The sequence below is a fragment of the Pleurodeles waltl genome, chromosome 11 (genome assembly GCF_031143425.1).
Source record: "Pleurodeles waltl isolate 20211129_DDA chromosome 11, aPleWal1.hap1.20221129, whole genome shotgun sequence".
In the NCBI taxonomy this organism is placed as follows: domain Eukaryota; kingdom Metazoa; phylum Chordata; class Amphibia; order Caudata; family Salamandridae; genus Pleurodeles; species Pleurodeles waltl.
Window position 1 is genome coordinate 178,433,744 of NC_090450.1, and position 18,043 is coordinate 178,451,786.

Here is an 18,043-nt window from a genome sequence, read left to right on the forward strand (position 1 = left end):
TTACTCGATAGACAGTCTTTTTTTGTGGCCATCACTTCTGCCCGAATAGTGAGTTAGCTGCGGGCTCTTTCCTCAAAGCCACCTTTTATTTCCTTCCATCCTGACAAGGTGGTGCTTCGTGCAAAGGCTTATTTTGTAACTAAAGTGGTCACACTCTTTCATGTTGGCCAATCCATCACCTTGCCTACTTTTTATGCACTCCCACATGCTTCTAAGGATAGACTCCACCATCTAGACCCAAAAAGAGCATTCATGTTCCATCTTGATTGTACCAAAAAAGTTACCAGTGGATGATCAACTTTTGTGGGTTATGTGGGTGCGAAGTAAGGTTGTCCAGTGCAGAAGAGAACCATCTCTAGATGGGTTGTTCTCTGCATTTAAATGTTCTACACATTGGCTAAGAAGCAACCCCCAGAGGGTCTGCATGCTCACTCCACTAGAGCAACAGCAAAACCACTGCATTAGCAGACAGAGTTCCAGTCCTGGACATCTGTCCGGCAGCAACGTGTTCGTCCTTGCACATGTTCACCAAACACTACTGTCTGGACACTCGTGTCCGAAGGGACGGGTACTTTGCCCGTTCAGTCCTGCAGGAATTCCTAGTATGATCTTGATTTGCAGACGCTCCTCCAGGGATGGTATTGCTTGGGTATCCATTCTGTGGTAAGGAATCTGCAACTATCAGATGAACAAGTTACTTACCTTTTGATAATGAATTATCTGGTAAAGACATATTCTAATTGCAGATTCCTTACTGACCCACTCATCCTCTCCACTCTGAAAACTGATTTCTAGGGACTTCCCTTTCAGGGCTTTAGTACTGATGCACCAGAGTCAGTATTCTCTATGGCTCTGCGCTTCTGGTGTGGAAAGTTGGGACAAGAAACTGACGTCAGTCTGGGTTAGGCCCTATATGCGATCTACAACGTCATATTGAGCGAACAAGACGCCAGCGACAGACGCGGAAGCTGCCAATGTCACCTGGTGGCGCGCAGCAGTACTTCTCAAGAAAAATCTCCGGATCCAGAGTGACGCCTGGGGGAAATTCTAAGGTAAGGAATCTGCACCTAGAATATGTCTCTTTCAGATAATTTGTTACCAGAGGTAAGTAACTTGTTTTATAATGCAAATATGGAATCTAGTAATTTTAGCTATTCCTCAAAGGATTTTTTTTTTTACTCTTTGGGCTTGACCTAATGTGCATACCAGGTGGATTTCTGATATTTTTTGGGAACAGGTGCGCAGGACCACCATGATCAGTTAAGTCCAACTTGGTATTGTCCATCCTATCCACTCAAGAATCACTGTGGTGCGTATGCTGTAATGTTTTGTGTTCTGTCTTCGGCTGCTGCTACTTGCACTATTTACGTTTAGCCTCACGAATATACCTAAAACAAGTCTTGTGCTGCTGAAACATGCCTTTCTTTCCTGGACCTTCTGTTCTTGTTGCTTGCTTCTGGAGTGCAGGGTTGTATATGGAATATTTAGCTTGTGTTCTCAACTAAGTACTTGGAACGCCATCTACTGTATTTATTTAGATAATAGACAACTTTATTAGTTTACCAAACCGTGAAGATATTCATCTGGGCTACAAACTCGCTGTAGTGTAATTTAACAACATGCTATCAGTTCACTCAGTCTGGGAGATATGTCTTATGCCTTTGTGCTCCTGTAATTAATTGTATTCCTTCCTAGTAATACATTCTTTTTATTAGTAAGGTAGTACAAACGTGCATAGATTGCTCATTGCACAGCTAGTGTACAAACAGCATCGTGCATTTAAGGTGATCTGATTAGACTTTACTTTTCACATTGCACTGTTTATTTAAGAATGTTGGGATGTAACTTCTGTCCAGGGAAGACTCTTTATTACTTTTATGAGTAGTTCCCTATACTTTCTTGTATTTCGTGCCATATGTATAAGCTGTGGCTTCTTACTTTGTATGAAACCACAATAAAAACGCAGTGAAAATAAAAGAATATTTTTGGGAACCTACCAGGGTCTTTCTGATGTATTCACAAATATAATGTTTCAGTATTCCTCTTACAGAACAGAGCTGACAGCACTTTGCACCAAGTGAAGTGGCTTCGAGTGGTGTTGGATGAAGGTCACACCATAAGGAACCCAAATGCTCAGCAGACCAAGGCAGCGCTGCACCTGCAGGCGCAAAGACGATGGGTGCTGACAGGTACATCAACGCTGCACCATATTTTTTATAATCCTTTTATCAAGTGTACTAAAGCATTGAATCGCTTTCCCTGCGTACATGTATGTGATGCCAATAAACATAAATGCAACCATGGCCACCCCTTGCTCAGATAACACCCTATGAAACTAAATTTGGCACTCTTCTGGATACTTTTGCTCACTGTTAGTCTTCTCCCCTTCTGTGGCTTAACACTTATGCTCTTTTAAGTGCTCCATTTCTCAGGAGTTACTACTATACATTAATTGTGCTGCTACTGTAGTCAGCTTCGTAGATGAGGATGATAAAACCTTGGTCTTCTGGCTGACACCTTAGCACCTATTATACCTCCTCAGTTCAACAAATTGTAGGTGAGAGGGAGTTGTATATTTCTGCAAGGCCTGAAAAAATAAACTTGTGTTGGCAGCTTGAAATACAAAATTGATAAAAAGCTATTTGCCAGGCAAGTTTAATGCACCTTTATGAAGCTCTAACACCCTAGCCCTGGGTCTTCCTTGCTCATGCATAAAGCAAACCTTAAATGCAGTCACTACTTTAGTGAGCTGCGTGTAGCCGAAAGGTGCGCACATCTGATTCTGTTGCATGGCCTGCTCATCCTCACACCTGTCAGATATCTGCTTTTTCTTTCAGGACAAGTCAAAGTAGCAAGGTTTTTCGAGAGTCCTTTGTTTGTTAAATGCCATGAAGGAAGGGGCAGCCAGTTCTGTCTTTGGCAGAGAGTCCTTAAAATGTACCAAATGGGCTACTACTTCCTAATTGATGGGGCCTGTATTTATCTTGATTTGAGGGTGTTCGTAGGAAGCCACCGCCAGCCAATGCCCAACCTTTTTTCTAGTCATGACATAGTGCATCGTATGATTTCTGGAAAGCAGAGGAAAGTCTGCTTTTTACTATTAAATTCTAATTTGTATTGCACCTAAACTTCCACTGCTGCGCATACAGGTTACCAGGTGCCACAAACCACAGTGTAAATGTTGGAAAGGAAATTTCTGATAATGTGGAAGGCAGTTGCTGGGTGGCAGGAAGACAGATATATTTTCTCCCAACCCACCACACATCTGAGGGGTCTTTGGGCAAGAGCTCCAAAGAGAGCAGTAAGTAAATGTTTGCTTCCACAGTGAGGGCCATGAACCAGAGAAGCAACGGGCTTTTTTTTCCTGAGGTGCGCCGGAGTTAAGCTGTCCCCAGTGCCTCTGGGGCACACTAAAAGAAAGTAAGGAACAAGCAAGCTCCTACCATGCCCCTGGGGCAAAGCACGCTCCAAGCAGCGCCCCTGGAGCCATTCGTGTGCTGAGAGAGACCGGCGGGGAAGGAAGCCTCATTGGAGGCTCCCCGCCCCACCAGAGTCCCTCGCTAAAGCCATGACGACGGGCAAGGGGGGTGGAAGCCTCATCAGAGGCTCCCCCTGAATCACCCCAAGCCCCCCCAAACCCTCAAAGAGGACACGGGCAGGGTGGAAGCCTTGCCGGAGACTCCCCGCCTGGCGCAATCCTCCCGGTTTGTTGTGGGCCCCGCAAGAGGCGGGTGGCCCCCCACTATGGCCCCTTGATCTTTTGGGGCATTGTTGTGGCCCCCATCCCTTGTTGGAGGGCCAGTGGAGGCCTGGGTGGCCTCCAGAGATTGCTGGCCCCAGGGGGGGGCATTATAAACCAAGAGGGGGTGCATGTCACCCCCCTCCTCCCCCAATCATCGGAGTGGCCCCCAAAGTGAGAGCACACTCGGGCCCCATTTTGTTCTCTTTGGCACTAAGAGGGCCTTTCATCATAAAACCAGGTACTTTTAAAGAACATACATATGTTCTTTGTGTGGACATTCATGGTTTATATGTTAACCCACCTATTTTCATGAGGTGTTTCATATATGTTTGCTAATGTTCCTTTTATGGGCATAACCTGCTCATATGTTTTTGTGACTTGCCATATGTTTTATAATGCTGTTGGTATAGGCATTTATGATAGCTCTATGACAAGTGCCTTTCTTTAGTGATGTGATTCCTGACTACTGCTTATGTTGCAGAATCCTGAGTACCTATGTGTTCTATTATGATTACTGCTTATTCTTGCATAGTATTAGTGACCTGTGAAACGTTCTGACAACTGCTAAGGTAGCAGGATATTACTGACATGTAATGTTTGGTCTAATTATGTTTTGTGCAATTCAGTTTATTTTTACATAGCTCTGTGTTGTGTATAATTTGTGGAGTATATATTGCATCACATGTGTTGTGTGTGTTGCGCAAACGCTTTACACATTGCCTTCGAGTTAGGCCTCACTGCTCGTGCTAAGCTACCAAGGGGGTGAGCAGGGGTTATCTTGGACGTGTAACTCCCTTACCCTAACTAGAGTGGGTGGGTTCTGCCTGGCTTAGGTGCATACGCTTGCCAACCAGAAACCCCATTTCCAACAGTGTCTTTTATACTCCATTCATGGCAGTGTGGCAGACCTTGTGTAGCATACCAGCCAAGATGTATGCAGGCTCCAGAGTTGGTGAAAATGGCCTGATCCCACTTTTCAGAATTTAATGTACAATGCTAGAGCCTGAGCCTTCAAGGCAAAACTTTGATTCACCTCACAGACCTTCTCGTCAAGACCAAATTCAAAGTCTAGAAGTGCCTATTTAATGGGCTGGAGTACCTTATGTTTGATGGGCAAAATGATAACGGAGAGAAAGGATCATCATTAAACCTTCCTTTGATGTACTCCCTCACCCTTCTCTTCAAGGGTGAATTCTAGTGTTGAGGATATCTGTCAATCAGCAACTTATGTCTTTTCTTGAGAATTCCACCATACTGCATTTCCAACAGTTCTTCCTTGCCAGAAGGCTCGGCTGTTTTTGTCTCATAAAAGCTCTGAGAAAATTCACCTATCTTTTCCCTTTAGTGGCCAGAAAAACGTTGGCTTTTGCCCTTATTTCCTCCAGATTGGATTATTGTAATGGCCTCTGTACTAGCAGTACCAAATGTCTCATCCATAAACTGTAGATGATACAGAATGCAGCAGCTAGACTGGTTCGACAACTTCCCAGTAGGAGCTCTGCTTCTTGTGCTCTCCATACTTTGCACCAGCTTCTGATCCATAAAAGGATTCTGTAGGAAGTTGGCTCTGTATGCACTATTTCAAAGTGAGGAATAGTATGCACAGAGTCCAAGGGTTCCCCTTAGAGGTAAGATAGTGGCAAAAAGAGATAATACTAATGCTCTATTTTGTGGTAGTGTGGTCGAGCAGTAGGCTTATCCAAGGAGTAGTGTTAAGCATTTGTTGTACATGCACATAGACAATAAATGAGGTACACACACTCAGAGACAAATCCAGTCAATAGGTTTTGTTATAGAAAAATATCTTTTCTTAGTTTATTTTAAGAACCACAGGTTCAAATTTAACATGTAATATCTTGTTTGAAAGGTATTGCAGGTAAGTACATTAGGAACTTTGAATCATTTCAATTGCATGTATACTTTTCAAGTTATTCACAAATAGCTATTTTAAAAGTGGACACTTAGTGCAATTTTCACAGTTCCTGGGGGAGGTAAGTTTTTGTTAGTTTTACCAGGTAAGTAAGACACTTACAGGGTTCAGTTCTTGGTCCAAGGTAGCCCACCGTTGGGGGTTCAGAGCAACCCCAAAGTTACCACACCAGCAGCTCAGGGCCGGTCAGGTGCAGAGTTCAAAGTGGTGCCCAAAACGCATAGGCTATAATGGAGAGAAGGGGGTGCCCCGGTTCCGGTCTGCTTGCAGGTAAGTACCCGCGTCTTCGGAGGGCAGACCAGGGGGGTTTTGTAGGGCACCGGGGGGGACACAAGCCCACACAGAAATTTCACCCTCAGCGGCGCGGGGGCGGCCGGGTGCAGTGTTAGAACAAGCGTCGGGTTCGCAATGTAAGTCAATGAGAGATCAAGGGATCTCTTCAGCGCTGCAGGCAGGCAAGGGGGGGCTTCCTCGGGGAAACCTCCACTTGGGCAAGGGAGAGGGACTCCTGGAGGTCACTTCTGCAGTGAAAGTCCGGTCCTTCAGGTCCTGGGGGCTGCGGGTGCAGGGTCTTTTCCAGGCGTCGGGACTTAGGTTTCAGAGAGTCGGGGTCAGGGGAAGCCTCGGGATTCCCTCTGCAGGCGGCGCTGTGGGGGCTAAGGGGGGACAGGTTTTGGTACTCACAGTCGTAGAGTAGTCCGGGGGTCCTCCCTGAGGTGTTGGTTCTCCACCAGCCGAGTCGGGGTCGCCGGGTGCAGTGTTGCAAGTCTCACGCTTCTTGCGGGGAGTTGCAGGGTTCTTTAAAGCTGCTTCTTGAAACAAAGTTGCAGTCTTTTTGGAGCAGGTCCGCTGTCCTCGGGAGTTTCTTGTCGTCGTCGAAGCAGGGCAGTCCTCAGAGGATTCAGAGGTCGCTGGTCCCTTTGGAAGGAGTCGCTGGAGCAGAGTTCTTTGGAAGGCAGGAGACAGGCCGGTGAGTTTCTGGAGCCAAGGCAGTTGTTGTCTTCTGGTCTTCCTCTGCAGGGGTTTTCAGCTGGGCAGTCCTTCTTCTTATTGTTGCAGGAATCTCATTTTCTAGGGTTCAGGGTAGCCCTTAAATACTAAATTTAAGGGCGTGTTTAGGTCTGGGGGGTTAGTAGCCAATGGCTACTAGCCCTGAGGGTGGGTACACCCTCTTTGTGCCTCCTCCCAAGGGGAGGGGGTCACATTCCTATCCCTATTGGGGGAATCCTCCTTCTTCAAGATGGAGGATTTCTAAAAGTCAGAGGCACCTCAGCTCAGGACACCTTAGGGGCTGTCCTGACTGGCCAGTGACTCCTCCTTGTTTTTCTCATTATCTCTCCTGGACTTGCCGCCAAAAGTGGGGGCTGGGTCCAGGAGGCGGGCATCTCCACTAGCTGGAGTGCCCTGGGGCATTGTAACACGAAGCTTGAGCCTTTGAAGCTCACTGCTAGGTGTTACAGTTCCTGCAGGGGGGAGGTGTGAAGCACCTCCACCCAGAGCAGGCTTTGTTTCTGTCCTCAGAGAGCACAAAGGCTCTCACTGCATGAGGTCAGACACTCGTCTCTCAGCAGCAGGCTGGCACAGACCAGTCAGTCCTGCACTGAACAATTGGGTAAAATACAGGGGGTATCTCTAAGATGCCCTCTGTGTGCATTTTTTAATAAATCCAACACTGGCATCAGTGTGGGTTTATTATTCTGAGAAGTTTGATACTAAACTTCCCAGTATTCAGTGTAGCCATTATGGAGCTGTGGAGTTCGTTTTTGACAGACTCACAGCCCATATACTCTTATGGCTACCCTGCACTTACAATGTCTAAGGTTTTGCTTAGACACTGTAGGGGCATAGTGCTCATGCACATATGCCCTCACCTGTGGTATAGTGCACCCTGCCTTAGGGCTGTAAGGCCTACTAGAGGGGTGACTTACCTATGCCACAGGCAGTGGGAGGTTGGCATGGCACCCTGAGGGGAGTGCCATGTCGACTTAGTCATTTTCTCCCCATCAGTACACACAAGCTGGCAAGCAGTGTGTCTGTGCTGAGTGAGGGGCCCTAGGGTGGCATAAGACATGCTGCAGCCCTTAGAGACCTTCCCTGGCATCAGGGCCCTTGGTACCAGGGGTACCAGTTACAAGGGACTTACCTAGGTGCCAGGGTTGTGCCAATTGTGGAAACAATGGTACATTTTAGGTGAAAGAACACTGGTGCTGGGGCCTGGTTAGCAGGGTCCCAGCACACTTCTCAGTCAAGTCAGCATCAGTATCAGGCAAAAAGTGGGGGGTAACTGCAACAGGGAGCCATTTCTTTACACAAGCCCCCCCCAGCCCACAGGCCAGGAGACTCAGCCAAAGCTGGGAGAGTCTTCCTAGTCTGTCAGGCGAGGAAGAGTAGAGGAAATAGGCTGGTTTGTTGCAGGGCTGTAGGAAGTTGGCTCTGTATGTGCTATTTCAAAGTAAGGAATAGCATGCACAGAGTCCAAGGGTTCCCCTTAGAGGTAAAATAGTGGTAAAAAGAGATAATACTAATGCTCTATTTTGTGGTAGTGTGGTCGAGCAGTAGGCTTATCCAAGGAGTAGTGTTAAGCATTTGTTGTACATACACATAGGCAATAAATGAGGTACACACACTCAGAGACAAATCCAGCCAATAGGTTTTTATATAGAAAAATATATTTTCTTAGTTTATTTTAAGAACCACAGGTTCAAATTCTACATGTAATATCTCATTCGAAAGGTATTGCAGGTAAGTACTTTAGGAACTTCAAATCATCAAAATTGCATGTATACTTTTCAAGTTATTCGCAAATAGCTGTTTTAAAAGTGGACACTTAGTGCAATTTTCACAGTTCCTAGGGGAGGTAAGTATTTGTTAGTTTTACCAGGTAAGTAAGGCACTTACAGGGTTCAGTTCTTGGTCCAAGGTAGCCCACCGTTGGGGGTTCAGAGCAACCCCAAAGTCACCACACCAGCAGCTCAGGGCCGGTCAGGTGCAGAGTTCAAAGTGGTGCCCAAAACGCATAGGCTAGAATGGAGAGAAGGGGGTGCCCCGGTTCCGGTCTGCTTGCAGGTAAGTACCCGCGTCTTCGGAGGGCAGACCAGGGGGGTTTTGTAGGGCACCGGGGGGGACACAAGTCCACACAGAAATTTCACCCTCAGCGGCGCGGGGGCGGCCGGGTGCAGTGTAGAAACAAGCGTCGGGTTCGCAATGTTAGTCTATGAGAGATCTCGGGATCTCTTCAGCGCTGCAGGCAGGCAAGGGGGGGATTCCTCGGGGAAACCTCCACTTGGGCAAGGGAGAGGGACTCCTGGGGGTCACTTCTCCAGTGAAAGTCCGGTCCTTCAGGTCCTGGGGGCTGCGGGTGCAGGGTCTCTCCCAGGCGTCGGGACTTTAGGTTCAAAGAGTCGCGGTCAGGGGAAGCCTCGGGATTCCCTCTGCAGGCGGCGCTGTGGGGGCTCAGGGGGGACAGGTTTTGGTACTCACAGTATCAGAGTAGTCCTGGGGTCCCTCCTGAGGTGTCGGATCTCCACCAGCCGAGTCGGGGTCGCCGGGTGCAGTGTTGCAAGTCTCACGCTTCTTGCGGGGAGCTTGCAGGGTTCTTTAAAGCTGCTGGAAACAAAGTTGCAGCTTTTCTTGGAGCAGGTCCGCTGTCCTCGGGAGTTTCTTGTCTTTTCGAAGCAGGGGCAGTCCTCAGAGGATGTCGAGGTCGCTGGTCCCTTTGGAAGGCGTCGCTGGAGCAGGATCTTTGGAAGGCAGGAGACAGGCCGGTGAGTTTCTGGAGCCAAGGCAGTTGTCGTCTTCTGGTCTTCCGCTGCAGGGGTTTTCAGCTGGGCAGTCCTTCTTCTTGTTGCAGGAATCTAATTTTCTAGGGTTCAGGGTAGCCCTTAAATACTAAATTTAAGGGCGTGTTTAGGTCTGGGGGGTTAGTAGCCAATGGCTACTAGCCCTGAGGGTGGGTACACCCTCCTTGTGCCTCCTCCCAAGGGGAGGGGGTCACAATCCTAACCCTATTGGGGGAATCCTCCATCTGCAAGATGGAGGATTTCTAAAAGTTAGAGTCACCTCAGCTCAGGACACCTTAGGGGCTGTCCTGACTGGCCAGTGACTCCTCCTTGTTATTCTCATTATTTTCTCCGGCCTTGCCGCCAAAAGTGGGGCCTGGCCGGAGGGGGCGGGCAACTCCACTAGCTGGAGTGTCCTGCTGGGTTGGCACAAAGGAGGTGAGCCTTTGAGGCTCACCGCCAGGTGTGACAATTCCTGCCTGGGAGAGGTGTTAGCATCTCCACCCAGTGCAGGCTTTGTTACTGGCCTCAGAGTGACAAAGGCACTCTCCCCATGGGGCCAGCAACATGTCTCGGTTTGTGGCAGGCTGCTAGAACTAGTCAGCCTACACAGATAGTCGGTTAAGTTTCAGGGGGCACCTCTAAGGTGCCCTCTGTGGTGTATCTTACAATAAAATGTACACTGGCATCAGTGTGCATTTATTGTGCTGAGAAGTTTGATACCAAACTTCCCAGTTTTCAGTGTAGCCATTATGGTGCTGTGGAGTTCGTGTTTGACAGACTCCCAGACCATATACTCTTATGGCTACCCTGCACTTACAATGTCTAAGGTTTTGTTTAGACACTGTAGGGGTACCATGCTCATGCACTGGTACCCTCACCTATGGTATAGTGCACCCTGCCTTAGGGCTGTAAGGCCTGCTAGAGGGGTGTCTTACCTATACTGCATAGGCAGTGAGAGGCTGGCATGGCACCCTGAGGGGAGTGCCATGTCGACTTACTCGTTTTGTCCTCACTAGCACACACAAGCTGGCAAGCGGTGTGTCTGTGCTGAGTGAGAGGTCTCCAGGGTGGCATAAGACATGCTGCATCCCTTAGAGACCTTCCTTGGCATCAGGGCCCTTGGTACTAGAAGTACCAGTTACAAGGGACTTATCTGGATGCCAGGGTCTGCCAATTGTGGATACAAAAGTACAGGTTAGGGAAAGAACACTGGTGCTGGGGCCTGGTTAGCAGGCCTCAGCACACTTTCAATTGTAAACATAGCATCAGCAAAGGCAAAAAGTCAGGGGGCAACCATGCCAAGGAGGCATTTCCTTACACAACCCCCCCCCAAACGAAAGAGGATGAGACTAACCTTTCCCAAGAGAGTCTTCATTTTCTAAGTGGAAGAACCTGGAAAGGCCATCTGCATTGGCATGGGCAGTCCCAGGTCTGTGTTCCACTATAAAGTCCATTCCCTGTAGGGAGATGGACCACCTCAACAGTTTAGGATTTTCACCTTTCATTTGCATCAGCCATTTGAGAGGTCTGTGGTCGGTTTGAACTAGGAAGTGAGTCCCAAAGAGGTATGGTCTCAGCTTCTTCAGGGACCAAACCACAGCAAAGGCCTCCCTCTCAATGGCACTCCAACGCTGCTCCCTGGGGAGTAACCTCCTGCTAATGAAAGCAACAGGCTGGTCAAGGCCATCATCATTTGTTTGGGACAAAACTGCCCCTATCCCATGTTCAGAGGCATCAGTCTGCACAATGAACTGCTTAGAATAATCTGGAGCTTTGAGAACTGGTGCTGAGCACATTGCCTGTTTCAGGGTGTCAAAGGCCTGTTGGCAGTCCACAGTCCAGTTTACTTTCTTGGGCATTTTCTTGGAGGTGAGTTCAGTGAGGGCTGTCACAATGGATCCATATCCCTTCACAAACCTCCTGTAATACCCAGTCAAGCCAAGGAATGCCCTGACTTGAGTCTGGGTTTTTGGAGCTACCCAGTCCAGAATAGTCTGGATCTTGGGTTGGAGTGGCTGAACTTGGCCTCCACCTACAAGGTGTCCCAAGTAAACCACAGTTCCCTGCCCTATCTGGCATTTGGATGCCTTGATAGAGAGGCCTGCAGATTGCAGAGCCTTCAAAACCTTCCTCAGGTGGACCAGGTGATCCTGCCAGGTGGAGCTAAAGACAGCAATATCATCAAGATAAGCTGTGCTAAAGGACTCCAAGCCAGCAAGGACTTGATTCACCAACCTTTGGAAGGTGGCAGGGGCATTCTTTAAACCAAAGGGCATAACAGTAAACTGATAATGCCCATCAGGTGTGGAGAATGCTGTCTTTTCTTTTGCTCCAGGTGCCATTTTTATTTGCCAGTACCCTGCTGTCAAGTCAAAGGTACTTAGAAATTTGGCAGCACCTAATTTATCAATGAGCTCATCAGCTCTTGGAATTGGATGGGCATCTGTCTTGGTGACAGAATTGAGCCCTCTGTAGTCCACACAAAACCTCATCTCTTTCTTTCCATCTTTGGTGTGAGGTTTGGGGACTAAGACCACTGGGCTAGCCCAGGGGCTGTCAGAGCGCTCAATGACTCCCAATTCCAGCATCTTGTGGACTTCCACCTTGATGCTTTCTTTAACATGGTCAGATTGTCTAAAGATTTTGTTCTTGACAGGCATGCTGTCTCCTGTGTCCACATCATGGGTACACAGGTGTGTCTGACCAGGGGTTAAGGAGAAGAGTTCAGGAAACTGTTGTAGGACTCTCCTACAATCAGCTTGCTGTTGGCCAGAGAGGGTGTCTGAGTAGATCACTCCATCTACTGTACCATCTTTTGGGTCTGATGACAGAAGATCAGGGAGAGGTTCACTCTCTGCCTCCTGATCCTCATCTGTTACCATCAACAGATTGACATCAGCCCTGTCGTGGAAGAGCTTAAGGCGGTTTACATGGATCACCCTTTTGGGGCTCCTGCTTGTGCCCAGGTCCACCAAGTAGGTGACCTGACTCTTCCTCTCTAGTACTGGGTAAGGGCCACTCCATTTGTCCTGGAGTGCCCTGGGAGCCACAGGCTCCAGAACCCAGACCTTCTGCCCTGGTTGGAACTCAACCAGTGTAGCCTTTTGGTCATACCAAAACTTCTGGAGCTGTTGGCTGGCCTCAAGGTTTTTGGTTGCCTTTTCCATGTACTCTGCCATTCTAGAGCGAAGGCCAAGTACATAGTCCACTATGTCCTGTTTAGGCTCATGGAGAGGTCTCTCCCAGCCTTCTTTAACAAGGGCAAGTGGTCCCCTTACAGGATGACCAAACAGAAGTTCAAAGGGTGAGAACCCTACTCCCTTCTGTGGTACCTCCCTGTAAGCGAAAAGCAGACATGGCAGGAGGACATCCCATCTCCTTTTGAGTTTTTCTGGGAGCCCCATGATCATGCCCTTTAATGTCTTGTTGAATCTCTCAACTAAGCCATTAGTTTGTGGATGGTAAGGTGTAGTGAATTTATAAGTCACTCCACACTCATTCCACATGTGCTTTAGGTATGCTGACATGAAGTTGGTACCTCTGTCAGACACCACCTCCTTAGGGAAACCCACTCTGGTAAAGATACCAATGAGGGCCTTGGCTACTGCAGGGGCAGTAGTCGACCTAAGGGGAATAGCTTCAGGATACCTGGTAGCATGATCCACTACTACCAGGATATACATATTTCCTGAGGCTGTGGGAGGTTCCAGTGGACCAACTATGTCCACACCCACTCTTTCAAAGGGCACCCCCACCACTGGAAGTGGAATGAGGGGGGCCTTTGGATGCCCACCTGTCTTACCACTGGCTTGACAGGTGGGGCAGGAGAGGCAAAACTCCTTAACCATGTTGGACATATTGGGCCAGTAGAAGTGGTTGACTAACCTCTCCCACGTCTTGGTTTGTCCCAAATGTCCAGCAAGGGGAATGTCATGGGCCAATGTTAGGATGAACTCTCTGAACAGCTGAGGCACTACCACTCTCCTAGTGGCACCAGGTTTGGGGTCTCTGGCCTCAGTGTACAGGAGCCCATCTTCCCAATAGACCCTATGTGTTCCATTTTTCTTGCCTTTGGACTCTTCAGCAGCTTGCTGCCTAAGGCCTTCAAGAGAGGGACAGGTTTCTTGTCCCTTACACAGCTCTTCCCTTGAGGGTCCCCCTGGGCCTAAGAGCTCAACCTGATAAGGTTCAAGCTCCAAAGGCTCAGTTCCCTCAGAGGGCAGAACTTCTTCCTGAGAAGAGAGGTTCCCTTTCTTTTGCTGTGTTGCAGTTGGTTTCCCAACTGACTTTCCTGTTCTCTTGGTAGGCTGGGCCATTTTTCCAGACTCCAGCTCTACTTTTTCACCCTGTGCCTTGCATTGTGCTCTTGTTTTCACACACACCAGTTCAGGGATACCCAGCATTGCTGCATGGGTTTTTAGCTCTACCTCAGCCCATGCTGAGGACTCCAGGTCATTTCCAAGCAGACAGTCCACTGGGATATTTGAGGAGACCACCACCTGTTTCAGGCCATTGACCCCTCCCCATTCTAAAGTAACCATTGCCATGGGATGTACTTTTCTCTGATTGTCAGCGTTGGTGACTGTGTAAGTTTTTCCAGTCAGGTATTGGCCAGGGGAAACCAGTTTCTCTGTCACCATGGTGACACTGGCACCTGTATCCCTCAGGCCCTCTATTCTAGTCCCATTAATTAAGAGTTGCTGTCTGTATTTTTGCATGTTAGGCGGCCAGACAGCTAGTGTGGCTAAATCCACCCCACCCTCAGAAACTAGAGTAGCTTCAGTGTGGACCCTGATTTGCTCTGGGCACACTGTTGATCCCACTTGGAGACTAGCCATACCAGTGTTACCTGGATGGGAGTTTGGAGTGGAACCTTTCTTGGGACAGGCCTTGTCTCCAGTTTGGTGTCCATGCTGTTTACAGCTATGACACCAGGCCTTTTTGGGATCAAAGTTTTTACCCTTGTACCCATTGTTTTGTGAAGAGGCTCTGGGCCCACCCTCCTGTGCAGGTTTTTGGGGGCCTGTAGAAGACTCTTTACTATTTTTAGTTTTGGTTGTCTCATCACCCTTCTGCTGGGGAGTCTTTGTGACCCCTTTCTTTTGGTCACCCCCTGTTGAAGTCTTGGACACCCTTGTCTTGACCCAATGGTCCGCCTTCTTTCCCAATTCTTGGGGAGAAATTGGTCCTAGGTCTACCAGATGCTGATGCAGTTTATCATTGAAACAATTACTTAACAGGTGTTCTTTCACAAATAAATTGTACAGCCCATCATAATTACTTACACCACTGCCTTGAATCCAACCATCTAGTGTTTTCACTGAGTAGTCAACAAAGTCAACCCAGGTCTGGCTCGAGGATTTTTGAGCCCCCCTGAACCTAATCCTGTACTCCTCAGTGGAGAATCCAAAGCCCTCAATCAGGGTACCCTTCATGAGGTCATAAGATTCTGCATCTTGTCCAGAGAGTGTGAGGAGTCTATCCCTACACTTTCCTGTGAACATTTCCCAAAGGAGAGCACCCCAGTGAGATCTGTTCACTTTTCTGGTTACACAAGCCCTCTCAAAAGCTGTGAACCATTTGGTGATGTCATCACCATCTTCATATTTAGTTACAATCCCTTTAGGGATTTTCAACATGTCAGGAGAATCTCTGACCCTATTTAAGTTGCTGCCACCATTGATGGGTCCTAGGCCCATCTCTTGTCTTTCCCTCTCTATGGCTAGGATCTGTCTTTCCAAAGCCAATCTTTTGGCCATCCTGGCTAACTGGATGTCCTCTTCACTGGGGTTATCCTCAGTGATTTTAGAGGTGTTGGTCTCTCCTGTGAGGGAACCAGCATCTCTGACTATTATTTTTGGAGTCAGGGTTTGAGGGACCCTGTTCTCCCTAGATAGGACTGGTAGGGGGGAATTGTCCTCCAAGTCACTATCCTCTTCCTCTGAGTTGCCATCCTCAGAGGGGTTGGCCTTTTCAAACTCTGCCAAAAGCTCCTGGAGCTGTACTTTGGTAGGTTTGGGGCCCATTGCTATTTTCTTTAGTTTACAGAGTGACCTTAGCTCTCTCATCTGTAGATGGAGGTAAGGTGTGGTGTCGAGTTCCACCACATTCACATCTGTGCTAGACATTTTGCTTCTAAAAGTTGGAATACTTTTTAAGAATCTACAACTGGTTCTAGAATCTAATTCAAACTTTTACAAACTTTTAAACTCTAAAAGAAATGCTAAACAGGATCTAACACAAGGCCCTAGCAGGTCTTTTAAGAATTTAGAAAACTTTTCAAATTGCAAAAATCAATTTCTAATGACAATTTTGGAATTTGTCGTGTGATCAGGTATTGGCTGAGTAGTCCAGCAAATGCAAAGTCTTGTACCCCACCGCTGATCCACCAATGTAGGAAGTTGGCTCTGTATGTGCTATTTCAAAGTAAGGAATAGCATGCACAGAGTCCAAGGGTTCCCCTTAGAGGTAAAATAGTGGTAAAAAGAGATAATACTAATGCTCTATTTTGTGGTAGTGTGGTCGAGCAGTAGGCTTATCCAAGGAGTAGTGTTAAGCATTTGTTGTACATACACATAGGCAATAAATGAGGTACACACACTCAGAGACAAATCCAGCCAATAGGTTTTTATATAGAAAAATATATTTTCTTAGTTTATTTTAAGAACCACAGGTTCAAATTCTACATGTAATATCTCATTCGAAAGGTATTGCAGGTAAGTACTTTAGGAACTTCAAATCATCAAAATTGCATGTATACTTTTCAAGTTATTCGCAAATAGCTGTTTTAAAAGTGGACACTTAGTGCAATTTTCACAGTTCCTAGGGGAGGTAAGTATTTGTTAGTTTTACCAGGTAAGTAAGGCACTTACAGGGTTCAGTTCTTGGTCCAAGGTAGCCCACCGTTGGGGGTTCAGAGCAACCCCAAAGTCACCACACCAGCAGCTCAGGGCCGGTCAGGTGCAGAGTTCAAAGTGGTGCCCAAAACGCATAGGCTAGAATGGAGAGAAGGGGGTGCCCCGGTTCCGGTCTGCTTGCAGGTAAGTACCCGCGTCTTCGGAGGGCAGACCAGGGGGGTTTTGTAGGGCACCGGGGGGGACACAAGTCCACACAGAAATTTCACCCTCAGCGGCGCGGGGGCGGCCGGGTGCAGTGTAGAAACAAGCGTCGGGTTCGCAATGTTAGTCTATGAGAGATCTCGGGATCTCTTCAGCGCTGCAGGCAGGCAAGGGGGGGATTCCTCGGGGAAACCTCCACTTGGGCAAGGGAGAGGGACTCCTGGGGGTCACTTCTCCAGTGAAAGTCCGGTCCTTCAGGTCCTGGGGGCTGCGGGTGCAGGGTCTCTCCCAGGCGTCGGGACTTTAGGTTCAAAGAGTCGCGGTCAGGGGAAGCCTCGGGATTCCCTCTGCAGGCGGCGCTGTGGGGGCTCAGGGGGGACAGGTTTTGGTACTCACAGTATCAGAGTAGTCCTGGGGTCCCTCCTGAGGTGTCGGATCTCCACCAGCCGAGTCGGGGTCGCCGGGTGCAGTGTTGCAAGTCTCACGCTTCTTGCGGGGAGCTTGCAGGGTTCTTTAAAGCTGCTGGAAACAAAGTTGCAGCTTTTCTTGGAGCAGGTCCGCTGTCCTCGGGAGTTTCTTGTCTTTTCGAAGCAGGGGCAGTCCTCAGAGGATGTCGAGGTCGCTGGTCCCTTTGGAAGGCGTCGCTGGAGCAGGATCTTTGGAAGGCAGGAGACAGGCCGGTGAGTTTCTGGAGCCAAGGCAGTTGTCGTCTTCTGGTCTTCCGCTGCAGGGGTTTTCAGCTGGGCAGTCCTTCTTCTTGTTGCAGGAATCTAATTTTCTAGGGTTCAGGGTAGCCCTTAAATACTAAATTTAAGGGCGTGTTTAGGTCTGGGGGGTTAGTAGCCAATGGCTACTAGCCCTGAGGGTGGGTACACCCTCCTTGTGCCTCCTCCCAAGGGGAGGGGGTCACAATCCTAACCCTATTGGGGGAATCCTCCATCTGCAAGATGGAGGATTTCTAAAAGTTAGAGTCACCTCAGCTCAGGACACCTTAGGGGCTGTCCTGACTGGCCAGTGACTCCTCCTTGTTATTCTCATTATTTTCTCCGGCCTTGCCGCCAAAAGTGGGGCCTGGCCGGAGGGGGCGGGCAACTCCACTAGCTGGAGTGTCCTGCTGGGTTGGCACAAAGGAGGTGAGCCTTTGAGGCTCACCGCCAGGTGTGACAATTCCTGCCTGGGAGAGGTGTTAGCATCTCCACCCAGTGCAGGCTTTGTTACTGGCCTCAGAGTGACAAAGGCACTCTCCCCATGGGGCCAGCAACATGTCTCGGTTTGTGGCAGGCTGCTAGAACTAGTCAGCCTACACAGATAGTCGGTTAAGTTTCAGGGGGCACCTCTAAGGTGCCCTCTGTGGTGTATCTTACAATAAAATGTACACTGGCATCAGTGTGCATTTATTGTGCTGAGAAGTTTGATACCAAACTTCCCAGTTTTCAGTGTAGCCATTATGGTGCTGTGGAGTTCGTGTTTGACAGACTCCCAGACCATATACTCTTATGGCTACCCTGCACTTACAATGTCTAAGGTTTTG

The 18,043-nt window shown here is 48.4% G+C and overlaps 1 protein-coding gene across 1 annotated transcript in view; it reads left to right on the forward strand.

Moving 5' to 3' along the window:
• Positions 1–18,043, forward strand: part of HLTF (helicase like transcription factor) — a 324,731-nt gene that overhangs the window by 167,673 nt on the left and 139,015 nt on the right. The window contains exon 16 of the mRNA XM_069213390.1: positions 2,051–2,189. Coding sequence (XP_069069491.1) covers positions 2,051–2,189 — 139 coding nt within the window. The remainder of the gene's footprint in view (positions 1–2,050; positions 2,190–18,043) is intronic.